Below are 22,972 nucleotides of genomic sequence, written 5' to 3'. Positions count from 1 at the left end.
TGTCTGCAGACCGGGCTCGAGAGCCGGCGAGCAGGAGTAATGAGAACGGCCCGTCACAAACAACTCGGGCCTGCCAGCGATGAAAATTAATGGGAAGGTAAAGAGCTTCTTTTGATGCTGGAAGAGCTCCAGTAAAAACTGGTCTGTACATGGGAACACGGTGTCAGACTAAGAGAGAATCAGCTTGTCTGACTTGTGGTTTTCTTGACAACATTCATCTTCTCTTGGCCTGATACAGGGCAATTAGTGCTTGTCAGCTGAATCATGTGTTATTAAGATCATTCAGGCATTTTTTAATTACGGTTAGCGAGACAGACAGTAATGAGATCTCCAGCAACTTAAACTTCCCACTTCCTTTTCAGATAAATCTTAAGCTGCCTTTTTTTTTCCCCCCCTCTAGTGATGTTTCAAAAGAATTGTTTATTCCTGCAGGTAGGTACAAGCCGGCCGGCCCTAGCTTCCCCTACTCCACATAAAGCATTGCCTGCTGAGGGGCACCCCCAAATCAATCAGACAAAGACACCTTTCTCAAACATCTGCTCCCTCTGGTGGGACACGGGGCCGGCAAACCTGGCTCGAGAAAATGCTCATCACCCAGGATTCTGTTCTGGAGCCTGTTCTGGATCTGCAGAGCTCCCTGCGGCGGGCGGGCCCCCCACTCGGCTCGCTTCTCTCCCGTCCCTGAAGGGTCACAGCCTTGTGCCTGAGCCGCCAGGAGCCCTAGTCCTCGGTCCAAACCAGGCTCTTCTCCATTAGCTCTTCCAATCACGGGACGCCAAAACCCCAGGAAGGCATAAAAATGATTTAATTTGCTTTTATCGTCTATATTTCATTCTATTTGCCTTTAAATTAACAATTCGCAAAAAGGTTAGAGTACAGTATCTGTTTCAGCTTGAGCCCGGGTTCATAATTTTTGTCTTCTTAAATGCTCCCTTTACATCGATATTTCATTGAGGGAATGATTTCCTTTCCTGGGAGATTTCAAATTTTTATGGTCCTAGTTCTCCCTCTTCATACAGCCAGGAGCCAACGTGACTTCTGAGCTATTCCTGGCGCACCATCTGTTTCTTTACGAGGCCAGCGAGAGGGGTCTGGGGGACGCATGATAAGGAGGAAAGGCCCCCAAAAGCCCACTCCTGCGGGGGCCGTGCACCCGCCTCCGAACTCGCTGAGCGCGGCCCTTCCGGGGCTGATCGGTTCTAGGGAATACGGACTTCGGAAAGTCCCACAAGCGGCTTCAATCACCAGTCAACACGCTGAAACAGAACTTTCTGAAGGCAAGTTCTCCAAACCTTATGACCCATCCCTAGCAGTATTTTTATGAAAGCCATTTTTAAAAATCCTTGTCCTAAGTTTGTTCAAAATGTTCCTTCCAGTGGAGCACATTATATAATGCATTCTGGATATTCTTGTGCTTTGGGTCCTGTGTGCCTTCCCTTGTTTTTTGAAAGCAAGCCTTCTCCTGTAGGCTTTTATACAATCCTAGACCAGCGCGCGCCACAGGCCAAAAACACGTCCCTTTCTCCCCGCCCCAGAAAGTCACCTTTCCCTTCCAGCCCAAGTTGACTCCTGTTTGTCACCACCCACCATCGAGGTTCATGAGTGGGGGAAATTGAGAGCCTGATCCTACGGTCCCACACGTGCACACACGTCCCCCGATGCAGAGGGGGCCTGGCCCGTGCTGAGTGACTATGGCTCTCCCAGATGGCTGCCTTCTGTGGTCACTGTGGTGATGCCTCCGGGCAAGGACGGACCCTATAGGGAAAACAATGCCTGCATCTGGAACTGAACTGGGGGCCCTACAGGCAGCCCACTTAAGCATCCAGGGAGCCCGCTTTCATCTTCCAACAAGGTGAAGCCATGGAAGCAGCAGACCACGCTGGATCTCAGGAGGTCTCTCCCCTGAGCCGAGGGAATCCGCGGTGGGGGTCCCACTGCCCGAGGAGCCTGACGGGCCTCTGGAATGGGAGACAGCAAGCCCAAGGAAACACTGAAGCCCACTGGAGCCATGGTAAGACCAGTTTCATCCAGGTAAGCCTGGCCTTGTCCAGGTAAGCCCACCATGGCGTAAGACCAGGTTCATCCCAGTAAGCCCATCTTCATCAGGTAAGCCCAGCCTCGCCCAGTAAGACCACCATCAGGTAAGCCCAGCTTCATCCAGGTAAGCCTACCCTCATCCAGGAAGAGGCTAACAGCCCCTGAGAAAGAAACCTTGAAATGCCGATGGTTAGAATTTGCTAGAAGGATAGAGCAGAAAGCTACAGTGTTTATAAGGACAAGAAACCAGGCAGAAAAGAAGAAGAGAGGGAGGGATCAATCCTACCTTCAGTGTCCTTGCATAGGGCGGCATTTCTACGTTAAAGCTATCAGGAAGGGACACAAGAGGGAGCAGGAAGGAGTCAAGGTCACCCGCAGCTACCAGGTGGTGCCCTGTGTTCCCACCAGTAGCCCGCATGACCTCTCCTGGGCTCAGCTCGACAGCACAAGTCAGCCCTGGGGGACACTGTGCCTTCCAGGAGTTTGAAAAAGCCCTGAAATACCACGTAGGTTTGTGTCACTTACATGGAATGGACAAGGCCAGGGTACCCCATGAGGGCTCCCACCCTCACAGGAGTTTGAAGAAAATGGTTCCTTTTCTTTAAAAAGCCTGTAAGCGGGGTGCCTGGGTGGCTCAATCTGTTAAGCATCTGCCTTTGGCTCAGGTCATGATCCCAGGGTCCTGGGATCGAGCCCCACACCGGGCTCCCTGCTCAGCGGGAAGTCTGCCTCTCCCTCTCCTACTTCCCCACCTTGTGCTTGCTCTATCAAATGGATAAATAAAATCTTTAACAAACAAACAAACAAACAAACAAACCTATAAGCTTCTGATTCATCCTTTTTCTATTAACAGCATCTTAAAAAATTAATTCTAAGCACCTTGTTGGAAGATGAAAGCGGGCTCCCTGGATGCGCCTGGGTGGCTCAGTGGGTTAAAGCCTCTGCCTTCGGTTCAGGTCATGATCCCAGGGTCCTGGGATCAAGCCCCACATCGGGCTCTCTGCTCAGCAGGGAGCCTGCTTCCCCTCCTTTCTCTCTGTCTGCCTCTCTGCCTACTTGTGATCTCTCTGTCAAATAAATAAATAAAATCTTAAAAAAAAATCAATTCTATTAAAAAGCATCCGTTTGTTCTCATGGATGGGCAACCACACTGTTTTGAACAGAACTGCATGAAGTCCAGCCAGGTCCCAGCTAGAGTGGCACCCCCAACACACCCCCGGCCCCAGGGCACGGTCTGCCGGCTGCAGAGGACTGGGTGACAGGCTGCGGTCACTTATCACCTTCAGACCTGCCTACATTTTGTCAGCCTCAGCAGCCACCACTTGGGTTCCTCGAGCTCTGCCCCATCAGAATGTTTGCTTCAAACACCATTTTGCTTAACTGCTAGTACCTGTTGCTTGCTAGTGGTGAGGTCAGTCCCGAAGACTCATTGCTCTTCTGATCTCACACACTGAAAGCCACTGTCCGGTTCATAAACGGAAGTGGTGCTGTTTCAGGCTGGAAAGGAGGGGAGGAGAGAAAGGGGCGGGGAGGAAGGGAGGGGTGGGGGGGGGAGGAGGCAGGGAGGACATCTGCCCACAGTTACCAACGCTGCTCTCTCCTCTGACTCCACGATTCCACACGCCGGAAGGTAAAGGTTTGTTTTGCTCTGGTTCCTGCATTCCTTATGTGCATACTATTTGCACAAATGGAAGGATCATGAAAGAACTAGAAATCCCGGTGGGCTCCAAGGTGGGGCCATGGGGAACAATGCTGGAGGAAACTTACATGGGCACGTGGGAGGAAGCCGGCAGCACCCGTCAAATTCAGAGATGCCCCTGTCCCTGGACCCCACCACCCTCCTTGCAGATAAACCTGTCCGGTGTCAAACAGTGTGTGTACAGAGTTCTTCAAGGGGGCGCCACTGGACGAGCAAAGATGGAAGCCACCAAATACTGGTGGGGACCTGGGTACATCAGATACGGCCGTCTACAGCATGGACTATCCTGTCGCTCTGAGAGAGAGAGAGAGAGAGAGAGAGAGGGCGGGCAGGCTAGAAGACAGAATAGTAATAAGCTTCTGTCTCATTTGGAAAGTCTAAGAAACAGTTAATTTTTAAAAAAATTAAAAAGGCACAGAAGATGGTGTTTAGCATGGTAGACAATACGTACGCAGGGAATAGGAACATACAGTCTGGAAGGAAATAACAAGAGATTCTGAGGAGATACTCAAAGAAATCTGCAACAGTGGGGGCGGGGAGGACACAGAGGAGACTTGCCCTTACGCTTCGTGTTTTGGAACCGTGAGACTGTGTTACTTGGAAATAAGTAATACAAGGAACTTAGTGCAACTGCTGCTATAAAACTGGCCCAACTTTTCTGGAAAGTTCGGGGACTATGTACCCCAAGTCTTAAAAATATACTCACACCACTCCTTCCGCACTGCTTTTAGAAATCTAACCTACAAAAGTCATCAGACATCAAGAACAATCATCAAACACACACAGAGACGAGTAGGATGCTTATCCCCACGCCTAAATATAGCGAATGTCCAAAGTACTAAAAAGAGCGGAAAGAGAAAAGGATCGATTTAAAGCAGTATGGGGAACACTGTATGATGCGTAACTTCAACAAGCAGCACACTAATTACCTTTAACTAACACAGAAAGATCTTAACGTCACAGTGCACGCCAGGGTAGGGAAAGATTGTTACACAATTGTATCCGAAGCGTTATGCCACTCACCTAGTTTTCTGTTTACATGAACTAGGTTTCTGGAAGGACCTCTACTCAAACAGAAACAGTAACAGGCTTAGTAGTGACTGGTTTCCTTCTTTCTACTCTCCTATAGCTGCTTCATTTTTACTAGCATTTCTGACTTTTTAATTTCAGAGATAAAGTTATATTCATTTTGCAAAGAAAAATGTAAAAGGCCAAATAGTTGTTTGGTTTGTTTTTTTTCCTAGAAGGCAAAATGTTCGGGCGCCAGGGTGGCTCAGCCGGTTAAGCCTCCAACTCTTGGTTTCGGCTCAAGTCCTGATCTCGGGTCGTGGAATTGAGCCCTGCTTCCAAGCTCCGTGCTCTGCTCGGAGTCGGCTGGTTCCTCTCCCTCTGTTCCTCCCCAGCCCCATGCCCCATCCCCAGCGTACCCTCTCTCCCTCTCTCTAAAATAAGTAAATAAATATTTTTTAAAAACATTAAGGCCCACACACTAACAAAGGGAACCCTGAAGGCCAGAGAAAGAGTTCTGCGCCACAGCAGAGATGCTGCTCCTGTGATCGTGCAGGGGGGTGGGGGGGGGGGGGGTCTCCCTTTCACGGGGCCTGACCAGCCCCAGCCCAGGTGTTCTTTCCGTAAGAGGTAGAAGTGGTAAACAGAAACCGGAACCAGAAGAGCAAACAGAACGCCAGGGGCTCGACTGGGGAGCTGGAGGAGCAGAGAAGGTTCTCATCCTCCCTTCTCCTTCCTTCTATGTTTGGCACAAACAGTTCTTTGGCTTATTATAGGGCAGTGTGACAAAAATACATTCTAACGGCAATTAAACACCATGTCTAACAGCCAAGTGTTTTCGGTTAATAAAGGGCTCTGCTTTTCATAAGAGAAATCATTGTCTAATTCAAGGCGGCTGAAATCTAAGCCCTCATCCTGATTTCTCGTGAGTGATTAGGAATACTTTTGAAAGCAAGGAGAAACCTCACCCCACCAAAGGCGCGGCACACAGAGCTTACTGAATCTGAAAGGCCGTGAACTTGTCATCAAAGTGGCCTGGTTTGGGGCCTACCTTTACCACTTAATGAAACAGTTGCCCCGGGCAAGTTCATCTCTTCAATACCCCCCACCCCTTTCCTTACTGGAGAAACAGAGAGACCCTGATGCTAATAAGTCCCTGGGCAAGACACTGGGGACATGGCAGCAAAGACGACAGGTCCCAATTAGCCTTATTTCCCCTTCTTGACCTTTTCCTAATGATTTCCAACCAGAACTGTTAAACACTGGAATAGTCGAGCCCCTGGCAAAGTGGCCAAATAAAGTCTATCAACAGAGGCTACTAATGAACAACGCACTCAGGCTGGAAGCTCTGGGCTAGGCAGGCCCCGTCCAGTGTCAAGAACTATGAGATCAGGTGCCCTGGAACTCTACTCAGTGATCCCAAATCATTTCATTAGGCTGAAACTGATTTCAATGGTCTTAGCAAGTGACGTCTCTGCCACAACTCAATTTGTCAATTTCGCTTCCACGACCCCAAACCTGCCTTCCCCAGCGACAGATGCCCTGGGTTTCTCCTTCACACTGCCAGGCTGGATGCACGGCCTAGAGGGAAGGTTGCCCTTTGTCGGACAGGGCAGAGCCCAGCCTGTCGCTGACCAGCCCGGGGACGCGGGCCAGCATCTGGACTTCCCTGCGAGAGTCCAGGACGACTCCGCCTTCCGCAGCGGCGGGCGCCCGGGATCAAAAGGGATCAGAATCCAGAGAGTTCCCAACAAAGCCTTGCACGGAGGTGACACGTCATAAATACTTCCTTCCTCCTCCGAGAGTCTTGTTCCTCTCCGCTGCTGTCTGGGGTACCGAGCTGCTGACTAGTACTTAGACGAGAGTCCGACAGCTCCCGGGGAGCTCAGGCTCCTCGTGTTTCTGCCACTTTTTAAGTAAGACGGAAAGAGCACTACCTGCCTTCCATTCACCTCTAAGGATGTTGTCGGGATTAATTGAATGGGGCATATTAAGCTCTTATTTCCTCAGAAAGAGACACTGAATAAGTAACAGGGTATTATTCCATCAACGGCCTGCTTTAATGTCAACCCCCACAACGGGCGCGAAAGGAAGGTACCACTTCCCTCCCGTCCTGACGGCAATAATCCTAATTCAATTAAGCCAGAAATCACATTCTGAGAAGCATCTCTTATTTCAGGGACAATGGGAAGCCATTCCAGACCCACGGCCTGGATGAAGTTAAATATAATTCAGAGTGTACTTGTGCGGAAGCGTCCCGAATATTGCGAGGACTACACAAGGAAACGCAGGCATTCACTCCAGCGGTTCGCCTGCCCTCATTTTTCTGTAGCAAATTCACCATTATTGAACAGACACAGTGGCAAGGACCTATTTTTCCACCAAAAGGCACCATCCAAAGGAGAAGACACACCTTAGAATTGTCTCCTTAAAATGGAGACAAACCTAGGAAGTGTCATCTACCTTCCCATGTTTAAGATAAGGAAAGAGAAAAGAAAATAAGAGAACATAAAGGTTCTTCAACAGATACAATTAAAGGCACCATAATTGTAGTATTCCGTGAGCGAGGAGATGAAATATACATAAAACACCCCAATGTTGAGAGGTTTAGGCCTTAAGTACTGTAGATTACCATTCACACATTGCTTTATTTTTAAGAGTATATTTCCATCACACAGAAAAGCACAAATTCCTATGTATCTACCACTCAGCTTCATCAAATCTTAACATTCTGCCATCTTTGCCATTTTTAAAGGAATAGAATATATGCTCCTTCGACGCCACTCAGTCCCATTTTCTCCCTCCCCACCTCCCCGAAATAATCACTTTCCAGAATCTGCCACTTACCTTCCTCAAGAAATCGCTCTGTATTTTCTAGCTCTCCACGAGCCTATCAACAACACGAGGTATGGTTCTGCACGCTGACCTCCACAGACACACGCCTGCACCGCGCACACCCATCAGCGGCCTTTCTGGGCTCTCCGCTGCGTGTGAGCGGTCCAGCCGCGTGCGGCCTGCCCTCCAGACCAGCAGCACTGGATGACGGCCACGCTCCCCCAGGACCCTAACGTGCTTTCCGGCTGTTTCCTCCCATGTGCTGGCAGGACGGTTTCTGCACGCATGCCCAAGACATCTCTAAGGCGGCTCCGTTGTACTAGGGAGCCCTCCACGAGTCACTCCAAGGCAGTCCTTCTGGACTGCACGCCCACCGACAGGACAGAGTTCACACTGAGCCCTTGGGATAGTCAGACTTCAGAGGTTGCCACTGTGATGGGTGTGTAAAAGGGGGAGGGGCTTTACTTGGGAAAGCTATCACCTAACTGAGAACATCCCCTCCTGGTCCTCACCGTGGGACCAGATCACATGGAGCCGAGGCCCGTGTTCTGCTGAGCCAGGGGCCCCCAACAGACTAAAACTGACCAAGGAGAAGCACTCAGACAGCCCGTGCACTGCAGGAGTCCAAGAAGAAAATGTCAGAGGGGGACACAGGGACCACCAGCTCTGAGCGCCCCCCACATACACACACGCCAAGCCCTCCAAGCAAACAGGGGAGTCCAGCACATAAATATTTACAGAGCTCATATGTGCAGGGCACTAGGCAAGGGTGGTTTTTTTTTCAATTATTATTTATAGGCTTCAAAATCATCTATCCTAAAATTACTAAGTACCAACTTTAAAAAAAAAAAAAAAAAGCAAACCTCTCTATACTGTCTTTATAGCTTTATCTGAACCACTTTAATAGGGGAAAAATGAAAACTACCACAAAGAGGAAAAAATCTGGCTAAACCAGCTCTGCCTCTCAAGGTGCTGTCCTACAGCCTCATCAAGACAGCTGTGATGTTTCCCTTTTAGTACATATTCTCAAGGTTTCCTCCAGAAACCATCTGACAAGATTCCCTAGGTGCTGTCACCCATTAATTTTTAGACAAGAGTTCTGCAAAGGGCAGAGAAGAACCAGCCGTGACTGAACTAGCACGCTCTCCTTCCGTCCGCCGGAACACCCACTCTGGACCCAGAGGTGAGCGAACAATGCGACCCGCCTGCAAGAAGCCGACACCGGACCGAGCAGCTGCTCTGGGCTCCGTGACCTCGAAGGGCGCCCCGTGGGGCTGAGGACGCAGGGATCCAACTGCAACAAGGTGCTCCCGTGGGCCGAGGAGCAAAGGAGGGTGGGGACACACTCTCCCCTAGCAAGGACATCTCGGGAGGCTCAGAGCGGGTTCGGGGAGGATGGGCCCAAACCAGAGGGACAAAGACCCCGCTTCCTGGTGGGAAGTACGGCTGTGGGGGAAGGACTCGGACGGGCAGGAAGCCATCAGAAACCTGAATGAGGCTTCTTATCCTACACCCTCTCTGGCTGTGTGCCCAGAGTAACCACCACCTCACAGAAGCCTCCTGACCTTGGTCGACCTTGCGCCGAGCCATGTCCCTCCTACCACCGGCCATTCCCTTCCTGCCTCCTTTGCTGACTTCTCTGCCTCCACGGAGCCTCCCACGGAGCGCTGCCCACGCCTACACTCAGCCCTTGGCTCTTTTTCCTTTAAATTCTATCCCTCGGGGAACTCATCCACTTACAGGGAGTTAAGAACACGGCCAGGCCGGAGGGCCCGGGGCCCGTTCTGACTTCCCCCCAACCCCCTTCAGGCCACACATGGCCACCCCTCCTGCCTTCTGGTTACTGCAGCAAGAACTCGATTCACATCCCAGTCAGGCCCAAGGGCACACCCAAGCTCCTCCCTCCCGAGCCCCCCCCCCCCGCCCCCAACAGCAGGTACTAGGTCCTGGGCAGAGCGGCCCCTTACTCCTTCTCACCTCTGACACCCAGCACAGGCCCCCGCCCCACTCGGCTGTCCGAGGCCAGAGGGCTCCTGGCCCATCGCCATAGCCAGGGCGCCCTTCTGCGCCAGTCTCCAATGGCCAGTCAGTCCCCGTCGCCGCGCCTGGCTCGCCCGCTCTGTACTCCACGCCGCTGCCACGCTTTCCCGGCTCCCTCTCAGATCTAGCCATGGCCCCCTCAAGTGCAGAGCCCCTTCTCCCACCCCGCCCCCCGCCCCTCCCTGCCAGCCTCCCGATCCTCACCCTCCGCCTCCCACGGCAGACAGGGCCTCCTCCCAGAAGCCCTTCCGGAGCACACGTGCAGCAGCCGCCCTTCTCCGGTCAACTCACAAACTGTCTGTTCCCCTCACAGTTCTGGGAAGCTCATGAGATTTCCTGCAGGTAACACGGCTGACTTCTCCCACAAACAGCCCATCACCCAGTAGAGGGAGCCCCCCGAGAGGGGGACAGGCTCACGGTCATCACGGAACGCAGGGCTGTGGGCCCAGCGAGTCTCCACGCCGGGAAACCCATAGCTCTTACGCGTACAGGGCAAGAGGGACGGAACAGGGGGCGTCTGCCTGCAGCCGGGGCAGTGGTGCGGGGCTGGAGGGGAAGAGACAGGACGGGGGCCCATTCAAGACCCGTCCCCCGGGGCAGCCGGAGGAGGGGCCAAGGCACAACAAGGCCAAGACTCAGCAAGGCAGGAGGACAGAAGCTCTGCACGGGCACAAGCCCACTCTGCAAAAGGGGGGGTAGGCACGGGTGCGGCCCAACCAAAGGGAAGCAGGGCCACCAAACAACCAAGCCCGCAGGACGAGACTTATAAGACCTTGACGCTGAGGCCACGTTAAAGGTTAAAGCCGCTAAGTGAGAGAGTCTACAAAGAAGTTGGCTTCAAAAGAGAAGAGCAAACTATCTGAAGTCTGGGCTTCTGGAGACGCCCAGAGATGAATGTCCAGAAAGGAAGAAGAGCGGGTTACACGATGGCCAGCGGACGCACTCACGGGCCTCTGCAATGTGGCCCCCAGCCCGGGTTTCAAGGAGGGTGCGGCTCACAATCTCACCAGCGCCCTACATGCCCATCCTCACCGCCTCCCCAACCCCCGCCTCCCCTTTGCGCTGGGGGCGGAGTCTCCCATGGGCCCGCCGGGTGCGATTTCACCCTGCCCGCTGCCAGCCCCGCACGACGTGCAGGGGTGTCTCTGGGGCTCTGGCTGTGGGACTCGCCACTCGATGGCCAGACGTGGTCAAGAGCCTGCAGGTAAAACAGAGCTTCTGAAGGGCCCCCCAGACAAGCGGAATGCTGCTGCCAGGGCTGGCTCCAACACACACGTTCTGGAAGGAACCTCTGTGTAAAGAACCACACTGTGTCAGCCACCGAAGCTGGCTCTTTCCTGCTCCGTGAAATTAAGCATGTGGAAGAAAACAGCACTAAAACGCTTATGGTAACACCGAGCACATTCGTTATCGCCACGGAAAATCAAATCACACCGAGGCTTCAGATCTAACTTTTAGGAAACTTTCTGAACCTTCTTATAGGGCCGTCTCGCCCACAGGCCCCAGGGGTGCCTTCTTTAGAAGCTTTGAAGTCAGCAAACGCTGAGAGGACAAAGGAGAATCACCTTTACCTCAACGTTTCATGGCCTGTGCCGTCTGGAGGGTCTCAGGGTTGAAATTCTCCTGACTCCATTCGCCACTGGCAATTTACTGAGTTGTTCGTTATACCGACCATGAATGATCAGCAAACAAGGACACCGGCTCGTTTATCGACGCTAGTTTAATTTGAGCCCTTAAAATAAATGTTCGTGTCTGCCATAAAGGGCCTGATAGGATTCTTTTGTCTGGAGACTATCAAGCGAGAGCGCGCCAAATGCCCTCCTTTGGTAGATTTCAAGGTCGTTCGCTTTGCCAAGGTCTCTCGAAAACAAGTGTTGTTTTCCTTTGAGAGCATCAAAATCAAAGTCCCGTGAGGGCAGGGGCGGTCATAATCCCCAGTCCCTAGCACTATGGCGGCCTCTTACACAACAAACAACGAAGATGTGCTTAACAAACGGGCGCCTAAACCCTCCACCACCGCCGTCATAAACAGCGCTCGACGCATCTCTGCTCTCGCCAGGTGTGGGCACCCGCTTCCTCCATTCGTATCCGTGTTTACAGGCCACACACAAATGTGCAAACACTTGCCGGCGGCCCCCAGCAGGGCATGCCCTCCCCCGCCCCGTGGCTGCTCGCAGGGGACCATCGGATGCCCCCTCTGTCCCGTCCTGCCCATGTGTGCTCGACACCCCGCACTCGACAACAGCAACCACGACGATGAGAGGACGGTTTTTTGTTTTTTGGGTTTTTTTTTCAAAAGATTTATTTATTTATTTGACAGACAGAGGTCACAAGTAGGCAAAGAGGCAGGCAGAGAGAGAGGAGGAAGCAGGCTCTCTGCTGAGCAGAGAGCCCGATGCGGGGCTCGATCCCAGGACCCCGGGATCATGACCTGAGCCGAAGGCAGAGGCTTTAACCCACTGAGCCACCCAGGCGCCCCGAGGAGGGGACGGTTTAACCAACATCGGTCTTTATCATCCCTCCCTACCAAGGGACTCGTGTGTCATCTGAAAATAATATACTGAATTAGACAGGATTTCTAGTAAACATTTCGGGGCACGAGAAATGCACGGACTCTACAGATTCTTAAAGGAACAGGGAGACAACTCCAGGGGAAAGAAACAGACTGGACTTCAGCATGAACATCGGTGCCTCTGCGGCATCCAGAAATATGTTCTCGAAAGGTCATGTGCATAAGCATCCACTGTGAAGAATAAAAACAGTTGTTCTGGGTTTCTTGACAAATCAGAATAACCACTCTGTAATGACAGCAACTGCTGGTGGGCGTGTGCAGCAAACAAGCAAGGCTTTGTGCACCTGGCCCTCACTGCCCAGGGACCACGGTGGGCCGCGGTAACAGGGGTGCAAGGACAAGGCAGCCACGGCCAGGAGACCAGGACCTCGGATTCCAGGAACTTGGACCCCAGCCTTCGCCTCTGTCCCGCGGGGCCGAGGCAGTGAGCGAAGCCTCAGCCCCTCTGGCTTCCAGCTTCTTCACGACAGAGGATTGGGTCTCATTTTGGTGATTCTACAGATCATTTCAAACAGATGATATATACACCGTGAAAACTGTCAAGGGGGCGCTGGGTGACTCCATCTGACCCTTGATCTCAGCTCCAGTCTTGATCTCAGGGTTGTGAGTTCAAACCCCGAGATGGGGTCCAGACTAGGCATGGAGACTACTGGGGGGGGAAAAAAAAAAAAAACCAAAACAGAAGAAAGAAAACTGTCTAGGAGAGTTATTTCACATTTTTTTTTAAAAGATTTTATTTATTTATTTGACAGAGAGAGAGATCACAAGTAGGCAGAGAGGCAGGCAGGAAGCGCGGGGGGGGGGGGGGCACGAGCAGGCTCCCCGCTGAGCAGAGATCCTGATGCCAGGCTCCATCCCAGGACCCTGAGACCATGACCCAAGCCGATGGCAGAGGCTTATTAACCCACTGAGCCACCCAGGTGCCCCTATTTTGCATTTTTTTCTAGAAATAATAAAGGTGGCTCCCTAAATACATTCCCCATCTTGAAGGACCCGCAGAGGAAATAATTAAGTTTAAATGAGTTATTAAAAGTGTGCGTGCCATCACTAGGGAATCACAAATCAAAACTACAATGAAATACCACCTCACGCCCGTTAGGATGGCTTCTAGCAAAAACAAAAACAAAACCAAAAATCAAAAACCAAAAAAACCACCCAGAAAATAAGCACTGGTGAAATAGGGAAACCAGAGCCCCTTTGCACAGCAGGTGGGAACGCACAGTGGTGCAGCCGCTGTGGAAAACCGTACGGCCGTTTTTGAAAAATATTAAAAACAAAACCACCATATATGATCCAGCAATTCCACTTCTGGGTCTAGACTCAAAGGGGACTGAAAGCAGGGTCTTCAGGGGCTATTGGTACATTTGTGCATGTTCCCAGCCATGCTATTGTGACGGCTAAAACGTGGCAGAAACCCAAGTGTCCATCCGGGGATGGAGAGGTGAGCATAATGTGGTCTAGCTGTACGATGGAATCGTATTCAGCCTTAAAAAAGAGTAACATTATGTCACGTGCTACAGCATGGAGGAAACTTGAGGACATTGGGCTGAGCCAAAATAAGCCAGTCACAGACAGACACTGTTAGGATTCCACTTACAGGAGCGCAGACACAGAAAGTACAATGGTGGCCACCGGGGGCTGGGGGAGGGGGAGTGGGGAGTTAGTGTTTAACGGGGACAGAGTTTCGGTTTTACAAGATAAAAGAATTGCAGAGATGGATGGTGGTAATGGCGGCACAGTGATGTCACTGAACCACACAGCTGACAACAGTCAGTGTATTTTACAATTTTAAAAATGGAGGGGGGCACTTGCCATCACATATCCATTACATGGGCCTCCTGACCTCCTGATGGAAAGACATACCATCATCTAGAAAGGAATCTAGTCAAAACAAACAAACAAACAAACAAAAAACCCACACCCAAATCTGATCTGAATTCAGATTGAGAAATAGATTATGGGGGAGAAGGTCATTAAGAGAATTAAAACACCAAGATGCATGAACCAGTCACAATAAAGGATCTTGGTTTCTGATTCAAACAAATTTTCTTTAATTACAAAACTTAAGGGAAAATGGAAATTTTGAGTACTCACTAAATACTTGTTATTAATGGTTTGCTTGTTTTTTTGGGGGGGGTTGCCATCTGTGGGTGGGGGGGATATTATAATGGATTATGCTTGTGTTTAAAAAAAAAAAAAGTCTTTATCTTTTAAAGATACCAACTGAAATATTTATGGACGAAATACGACCAGCTGTCTGGGATTTGTTTCAAAATTAAGTTGGGGTGGGCAATGAGAAAGTACACCTAAAACAAGGTTGGCTGTGAGCAGATAATTCTGGAAGCTGGACAGTGGGTACAAAAGAATTCATTATGCTCTTCTGTTTGGGTATGTATCTGAATTTGGACCAAATTCTCCAAATACACTGAACGATACAGGACATCCATCCTTTCTACACATTAAACTTCAGGTCCGACATTTCCAAACACATACCCGGCACTTATAAATTCTAAGAATTCCAATGTAACACTTGCCCCCACACCCACCCTGGGAGTAAAACGATTTAAGGGCATACTAGGGTTGCAAATTATCTCGGGATTTTAAATATGTCCCTCAATGCCAATTAGGTCAGTATAACTACTCAAAAAGAGGAGAAACCCATCCTTTACAGGGAACGCAGTGGGAAAGGGGGCGGGTCCCGAGCCCACCCAGCTGGGAGCCGTCCCTGAGCACCTTCTGGGCCAGGGTCAGGGGGGCTGGCGTTGAGAGGGTCACATTTCATAGGCAGCTGTTCTCTGTCAAGCTGAAGGGCAATTGCCGGCTGGAAGGGCAGGCAAATAATCCCATGCATGGCCTCATGTAATTTGTAAAGTGAACTAACAGAACATCATCTCCTCTCGGATAGGATGTATTATATAAACCCACCAGAATGGAAGCTCTTTGAGGGCAAGAACCCTCCTGATCTCTACCAACCCCAGGACCAAGAAGTGTGTCTGGGCACACGGCCAGGTGCTCCATGCATGTTTCTGGAGTTCCCGAGAACTTGAATAGATCGCATAAATACGCATATTTGTAGGGAAAGATCCAAAGGAAGTGAATCACAATGTTAATGGTGATCATGACTCCGGGAGTGTGATGATAGGTGATGGACACGTGACGCTCCACCACCCTCCACCAGACTAGACACATGCAGATCCCGGCCATGCCCCAAGGCCCAGGGGTCCCATTACCACCAAATGGGGACCTTGCATCCACCCAGCCCCTCGCCCTGAGCCCCCAGCCCCACCCCTGGCTCACCCTGAGGCAGGCAGGGCGGGGGACGTGTGCCTTCTCCTCTCCATACAGGAGCTCCCAAACAAACAGCCAGCACTTGAACGAGCTCTGAAGCCCCAGCCTCTGGCGCAGTGCCAGGCAGTCTGTTAAATTCAGATGACCCAAACGTTTCAGTTCCAAAAGACTGGGGTGAAAATGGGTTGCAAATGGGACACCTGGTAACTGACCTTGAACAGCTAACTACGAAATGTGGAAACTGACCTTCTTCCACTTAGAGGATCCACCACTTCACAGAGTCACGAGCCAAAAAAAAAAAAGGAGAATCTGGGCCCACGAAGGGAAGGGATCCCCCAGGATAAAAAAAGATGACCAGGAGCACACATTCAACTACAGGTGGACAATGCAGCCAAAGGCAAACAGGCGAACTCCCATCAGGCAGGAATGAGGTGGAACTCGTCCTGTCGGAAGCAGAACCCACCAGCAAAAAGCACGTGCCTCCCTCCTCCTCCTCCAGGGAGCCCGAGCAGCCCACTCCAAAGCAGCAGCAGCAAAGGACCTGGGGCAGGACTGAGTGAAGCGGACCTCCTCCCTCATGACAGTCAGAAACAATTCTCCAGGGTGCCACACTACAGAAACTTCTTTGTCACACTGTTGTTGTTTTTAGGTATGATATTGGTATATGGTGTTAAAAAATAAATAAACACATGACCTTTTAGAGATACATACTGAAAATATTTATGGAATAAATAATCTGAGGCCTTTTCTGGAATGCAAGTACGTGGGGGGCAGCGATGAAACTGGACTGGCCGGGAGCTCCTAACTGGTCAAGCTGGTTGGCGGACCACGGGGGATTCGTTTTCTGGCTGCCTCTCTACTTTGGTGTATGTTAGAAATTTTCCCTGAGGAAAAGTTTTCTGGAGGAGGGTGGAGAGAGGGAGGGGAAGCGAGAAAGAAACGGGGGTAAATACCCCTGCTACGGTTGTCTTTAAGCCTCCGCCCATGAAGGTGCCTGGACGGTGCGGTCAGTCAGGCATCCAAATCTTGGTTTCAGGTCAGGTGATGATCTCAGGGTGGTGAGATCAAGCCCCGCCTGGGGATCCTAGCACAGTCCGGAGTCTCCTGGAGATTCTCTCTCCCTCTGCCCCTCCTATTCTCTCTCTCTCTCTCTCTCCCAAAAATAAATAAGGGACGCCTGGGTGGCTCAGTCGGTTAAGCTGCTTCGGCTTGGGTCACGGATCCCACTCCTGGGATCCAGTCCGGCACTGGGCTCCTTGCTCAGCGGGGGGCCTGCTTCTCTCTCCGCCTCTGCCTGCCGCTCTGCCTGCTTGTGCGCGCTCTCGCTCTCTCTCTCTGGCCAATGGATGAATGAATGAAAAATAAATAAATAAATCTTTTAAAAAGAAGAGAGACACTCTCCATAAAGCTTACAGAAGGAGAAAAAATAAAAAAGGAAGAAAAAGAACAGCGTGGCTCACGAAGAGGGGAGTTTATTGAACAAGTAAGTTATCAAATCAGTGGAGAAAACAAGCCGTGTCAGTATTAGATCATTAAATCAGCATTCTGGCAAAGAACAATATTTCCAAACGTTCTGATGACAGCTGGATCAAACCCGCCAATACTTGACAGTAATAAATACAGTTATTTGGGAAGAGAAATAGGGAGTGACCTTACAGCTCCACTGAAATATGCCAAATAAGGGAAGCCCGAAGCTGCAGGAAATGGAAAAGGCCGGCTAATATTTGGCAAGCTTCCTTTATGATCAACAAATTAAAATGTTAAGGAAGCAATTTGTTGAGAAAAGATATTTTTAAAAGGAGCTGAATCATGCAGGTTCAGCCCCGGATATGGTCAATTGGTAATTTTAAATCATTTTTTAAAAGTTAATGTTTTTGGCCCTTAGCAATTGCACTGAAGACATCAGTGAGTTAATCATAGACCGGCCCCCCTGCCCTCCCCACTCAGGTGGGGAGGGAGGGCTGCCAGCCCTGGGTCAGTGTCGGTGCCTCTCTCTGTCTCTGTCTCTCTGTCTCTCTGTCTCTCTCTCTCTCTTGCCGGCTCGGCTGAACCCTGGTTCACAGCGACTGCAAAGTCAGCTGCCATCCGAGGTGCTTTCACGACAGGAAGATAAACACGAGTCCAGCTTTATGTTTCCAGAGACGCTGGACGCCAATCCATTTTCAATCCTTAGCCATCTGACCTACTTTGGATCTAGAACGCCTAGTGTTACTGGATTTCTTCAAGGGAAAAAAAAAAGGAGAAGTGTACTGGTTTCTGAGATCCACAAAAAAACAGTAAGGCGTCTGTCCTTGTGATGAAGAAGCCATTCCCATGCTAGGGGCCGAAGTGGACCTTCATTAAGCTGCCCGGGGTTCACAAGGGGGGAGGGGGGAAGGGCGGAGGGGGAGGGGAGGGAGGGGAGGGAGGGGAGAGCCTTTATAAATAGTGGCTCACGTGATAGCAAGTCATTGAAGAAGACAAAGTCTGGCAGAGGGGCGGGAGGGGCCGGGAGGGGGTGCTGTCTTCTCCGGGGTGGCAGGGGGACACCCGAGCTGAGACCTGGAGGAAGTAAAACCAACTGAGGCAAACCAAAGTCAGCCTTTGGACCCCCCACCACACACACCACCACCGCCCTCCGCCCCGCCCCGCCAAAAAAAACAGAAAGTGAAAGGCTTCTGGTGAGACTCTTGTCCATTTACTTGGTTACAAGCTGCTTTAGCTTTCTCATCACCTTGTGGAATCCAGATACAGACTTTTTTCCTATCTTTTTTCTCCTCAAGCTCCCTGGTAAAAGGGGGCATTTCAAACATTCAGCTACCTGCAGGCCACCTGCCCACGGGGGGGCACAAGCCTGCCCAGAGGACACCCGTGGGGACACACAAACTCAGCCACGCTGCTGTCCACACGCTTTGCGAGAAGCCGGCCGACCTGGAGGCCCCAAGAATTTCTGGGGAGCTGGTTCCAGCAGCTGGCCAAAGGCCATCTATTGTCCCCACCAGGACTGAGAAGAGAACTTCCACATGTGTTGGTGATGCTCATTAAACTGGCCTCGGGCAAGGGAAAAAGCCACTGCTGCCACCTTCAGAGTCAGAGTCAAGAGTCAAGACTCTCACTGCTGCTCCCCACTCCTGGCCGGGGGACAGAGGTCAGTTCGGCGGGTCTTGTAAGGACTCAGAAGGATCTGCTTCCCATTTTGTTACTTTAGTCCCATTCCCATGGTCTCTGGGCAAAGCTGGTCACTGCACAGCAGCTGGGAGCCTGCCGGACCATCGCACCCTGCAAGGAGCAAGCGGGCCGCCCGAGCGCGGGGAACACGGACACGCCACCCACCCAACACACCTGCAGAGCGGCGAGGGCCTCCAGGCCAGCTTCTGTGACCTGGCCGTTCAGACAACTCGCTGCCACACTCAGGATCTCTGCTGCTAAGCCAGCCTGGGGAAGCAGGTCTCCAAAAAACACCAGGAAGAACAAACAGCTAATAGGGGGGAAAAAATCCCTGCAAGGAAAGACCAAAGACACCTCCCTGCACTTATGCAAATGCCATAGGAAGGATTAAGTCAGTCTGAGCAAGGCCAAGGGAAGGGGGCAACAGCCAACAGCCTTGTTATGGCAGGAGCTGGGGTGGGGTGGGGGGGCGGAAGCTGCCCCCCCCCCCCCCCCCCCGCTGTCCACCCCTTAGGCTCAGTTCTGAGAAGACAGTCCCTCAGAGTTCAAAGGAGCCTGGCACAGTAATCTTCCCTGGTTCAAGTCCATGTTCACCTGACTCTAGCCTCACTCCCCGGGCTTTATTTAATTCAAAACAGCTGATTCCAGAGGTGTTCATCCTCATTTTTCATTCTAGTCCACATCATTCCAAAAGCTGACTATTAACTAAGAGCACTGAAAGGCCTTTCTGCGTTGAAAACATCTTTTATGTGTTGAAAGTGGATGAAAGCCATGCATTTTGACTCCTGGAAAAAAAAAGGCATTTCTTTTTATTTCTACAGATATTTCAAAAATATGACATTTATTGAAGGCTGTGACGATAACACGCGAGGCAGCGCAGGAGGAGCCGGCGTGCCAGAGCCTGGCGCGGCCCCCGCACAGACATCAGCTGCCTGCCTGCCAGCCGCACGACTCAAGGCCCCGGGTGACTGACTCCGGGCACAGTGAGGGCAGAAATACAGGCCAGGCCCAGCGGGCCCCAGGCTTCGGAAGAGGGCAGATTCTGTCTGTTGGAGGCCATCGGAAGGGCTCCTTTCAGACAGAAACAGGAACTTGAGCCGGGCAGGGCTTCAGAGGCTGGGGGAGAAGGATGGGAGAGGGTGCTCCTGGGGGAAGGCACGGCGGGGTGAGGCTCGGCGGGGTGAGGCTCGGCGGCATGAGGCTCGGCGGCATGAGGCTCGGCATGAGGCTCCGCGGCATGACAAGGAGGGCGGGTTCAAACGCCCAGGGGCCTGGTACGGCCGGCACGTGTGGGAGTCAAGGAGGCACAGAGGGACACAAAGAGGTCAAGGAGGATGAGGCCCAAAGCGGGATCCCAGAATGATCTGGCTTCAGGCAAGCAGTTTCGGTTTAACGACAAAGAAGGGACCAGAGAGAAGAAGCAAGCTTTGGGAGCTCCTCCTGGGGGTCAGGAGGAGGCTTTTCCTCAAGCGCCCCAGCCATGGTGGCACAGCGGCGTGACCGGCTGCCCCCAAGTCGTCGAAACTGGAGAAACGGTTGAACTTCATCTAACTGGGGCAACTTTTGAAGTCACTAACCACAAGGAGGAAGCATTCCCCTTGGGCCTGCAGGAAACAGATTGCATCGCTGTGTCTGTCCTGGCTCCGAGAGCCACAGCCCTCTGAAGGCTTTCCGTCGAGAGGGAATAAAAACCGTCTGCTCGTGCCGTCCTTCTGTGAAGGCCACGGCATTTCCCACATCCACCAGGCTTCTGGACGGGCCCATTTTTAGAGCCTTCAATTAGAGAATGGAAAACACAGGCTCAGATAAACAATTAAGGCCAGGGAGGAGAACGGACGGACACACAACTCTAATGAGGTAAACAAACCCCAACCGTGGCATGACATTCTGGTCATTGGTATCGTGACAATTTCCAGCGCACCAGTCACATGCACACGTCGCGCTGACCCAAGCTGTTTCCCGTGGCGGGGGAGGGGGAGAATGTGGAGATGGTGCCACACTGAACGCTGGGTCTTGAATTGTACTGTCCTTGCAGAACCCGCAGCGCCACCTGTAAGAGCCTCGATTTCTTTGTCCATCGAGGAGGCATGACCAGGTCCTACAGAACAAGGACATCATTTACCAGGCACGGTTCCTCCCACCAGGACGCCCAGACCAGCCAGGCCTTGGGGGCTGCATTAACGGACTCTGGCAGCGCTGCTGGGGGAGCAGAGGGGCCCAGGCCAACTGGGGTTCGAGAGACGGCACCCCTGAGGCTGGGAAGACAGCGGGCTTCTGCATGAAGGCAGGGTTGAGCTGGGTGGGGGAGGCGGGCCTCCAAGGGATGGGGCTCACCCCAGGTGCAGAAGATTATAGGCAAGAGGGGAAGGAGAGGGGCAGCTGGCTGGCTCGGTCAGAAAAGCATGTGACTTGTTATCTCGGGAGTCCTGAGTTCTAGCCCCACACTGGGCCTCGAGATTAGATCAATAAAAATAAACGTAATAAAAAAGAGGAGGGGGGCAGGGAAATCACAGAGAGGGAGGTATGTAACCTGCAGCAGATCACTGCAATCCCCAGCGAGTCTGTTTTTAGTCCTTTGGAGTGTGTGTGCGTGAGAGAGAGAGAGAGAGAGAGAATAAAAACGACTGGGAGCTCACGGCTAAGAACGAGGTGCCATTTCTTAGTCCAGCAAGGACGGGAGGGTTAATAATAGCTCCCGTCGACAGAGCAGCGCCCCACAGGCACCTCGCATCTACCCCCTCATCGAGTCTTTGTAACAACCAGACAAGAAGGTCTCGCCTTTTCCAGATGAGGGGGGGGTGGCCCAGCAAGCAGCTGCCAACGAAAGCAGGACTGGAACCCAGGCCTCGCCTTCCAGCACCCACCTGCTCCCTTTGTCCCGGCGCGGCCGAGGCCCCCGACGGCCCCCGACAGCAGGGAGACCGGTGCTCTCGGCGGTTCGTGAAGCCGCCTGAAGACCAGCCCAGCATGTGTTTGCCACGTGTCCCTCCCTGGCAGCCTGGCTGGAAGCAGCTCCCAAAGACTGCTGTGAAAGACAAAACTGGTGTTTCCTATAAAACCAGGGTCATCCTCTGCAGCCTTCCGCCCCGACCCCCACCAAAACTCTAGGCCTTTCGAAAACATGTGAGATCCAGGCTCATGGGCTAGATGGACCCACGGGTCATCTCTGTGCCCTCGCACAGAACAGTAAGTCTCAGCTCACGGGACAAAGGGGAGAAAGGAGACGGCAAAGGAGAAGCACCCCCTCCCAAATGTCAGAGGCTGCAAAGCTGCCGACCCCGCCACTGTGGCCTCAAGAGACCAGAGGAAGATTACACCCTTGACCTCGGAGAACTCGGGAGAGGCTCAGACAGGGAGCAGCGGGGGCTTTGGGAGGTGCGGGTGCGAGGTGGGCAAAATGCCATTTCGAGGGGCAGGCAGACCCCTCCCACTACATGCAGACTCGGGACACCCCCACCCCCCACTGCCAGCAGAAGCCGCTTTCTCTCCATCGCGTGCAGCGGGTCTGAGCGAACGTTCCGGCCCCTTCCCCAGCCCGGTCACTGGAAGACCGACGGTCAGATGCACAGCCCCCTACCAGCCCTCCCTGCGGGGAAGCCGAGGGCCTCTCACTGGAGAAACAGTCAGCTCGAGAGCAGGGCCACAGACACCAACCCTTCGGAGACACCCCCCGGAAAACAGCTGGCTGATCTCTCACAGCCAAGGCCACAGCCGACTGTCCCCAAACCGCACACACGCACGCACCGCGCCTCCCGCACAAGCCTGCCGGCGCCCTGCTCTCCAGCGCGGACAGATGAGAGAAATGTCACCAGGCATTTGACGAAACCTCTAACGGGGACCAAAACACAGAGAGGAACGGAAAAAGACGCAGCGACAGGAGAAAGGCTAAATAAAACCAGTCTAGTCACGCAACTGGGTACCAACATCAAAAACGGAGACCACACTTCCTGCGACATCACAGATGAATCTCGGTGACACATAGTCCAAAAAGCAAGTGCCAGCAGTCTGCGTGCCGAATTAATCCCATTTTTATAGCGCTCAACCCCAAGCACGGGTAAACACCACAGCATTTAAGCGCACATACATTTGTCATAAAACAACACTATTTTAGGACTATGATGTAATAGAATCAGAAAGTGGGGGGGGGGAGGGTGTGACGGGGGGCGGGGGGGGGGGTGACCTGTCTGGGAAGGGAGGCAGGGAAATGGGAGAGGAGGACTTGATACATTGACGCAAACGATCGGGGATGTTCTTGGGAGGTGGTGGAGTGGAAGGAGGAGAGAAGATGGCTGGGGGTTAGTTACTGCCCTTTGTGACCAAAATGTGTTACATGCAGCTGTTTACAG

The 22,972-nt window shown here is 52.2% G+C and overlaps 1 protein-coding gene across 7 annotated transcripts in view; it reads right to left on the bottom strand.

Moving 5' to 3' along the window:
* The window catches only part of CUX1 (cut like homeobox 1), a 354,242-nt gene that overhangs the window by 304,867 nt on the left and 26,403 nt on the right, over positions 1-22,972 (bottom strand). The window contains exon 1 of one of the 7 annotated variants that reach the window (XM_059155145.1): positions 9,557-9,766. The exons of the other annotated variants lie outside the window; for them this stretch is intronic. Coding sequence (XP_059011128.1) covers positions 9,557-9,751 — 195 coding nt within the window. The 5' untranslated portion in view covers positions 9,752-9,766. Of the gene's footprint in view, positions 1-9,556; positions 9,767-22,972 lie in introns of those variants that run through there. 7 annotated transcript variants of the gene reach the window in all.

Source organism: Mustela lutreola, chromosome 17, assembly GCF_030435805.1.
Source record: "Mustela lutreola isolate mMusLut2 chromosome 17, mMusLut2.pri, whole genome shotgun sequence".
Lineage (NCBI taxonomy): Eukaryota > Metazoa > Chordata > Mammalia > Carnivora > Mustelidae > Mustela > Mustela lutreola.
Note: the sequence above shows the minus strand (reverse complement) of the source record. Positions and strands in the feature narration are given on the sequence as shown.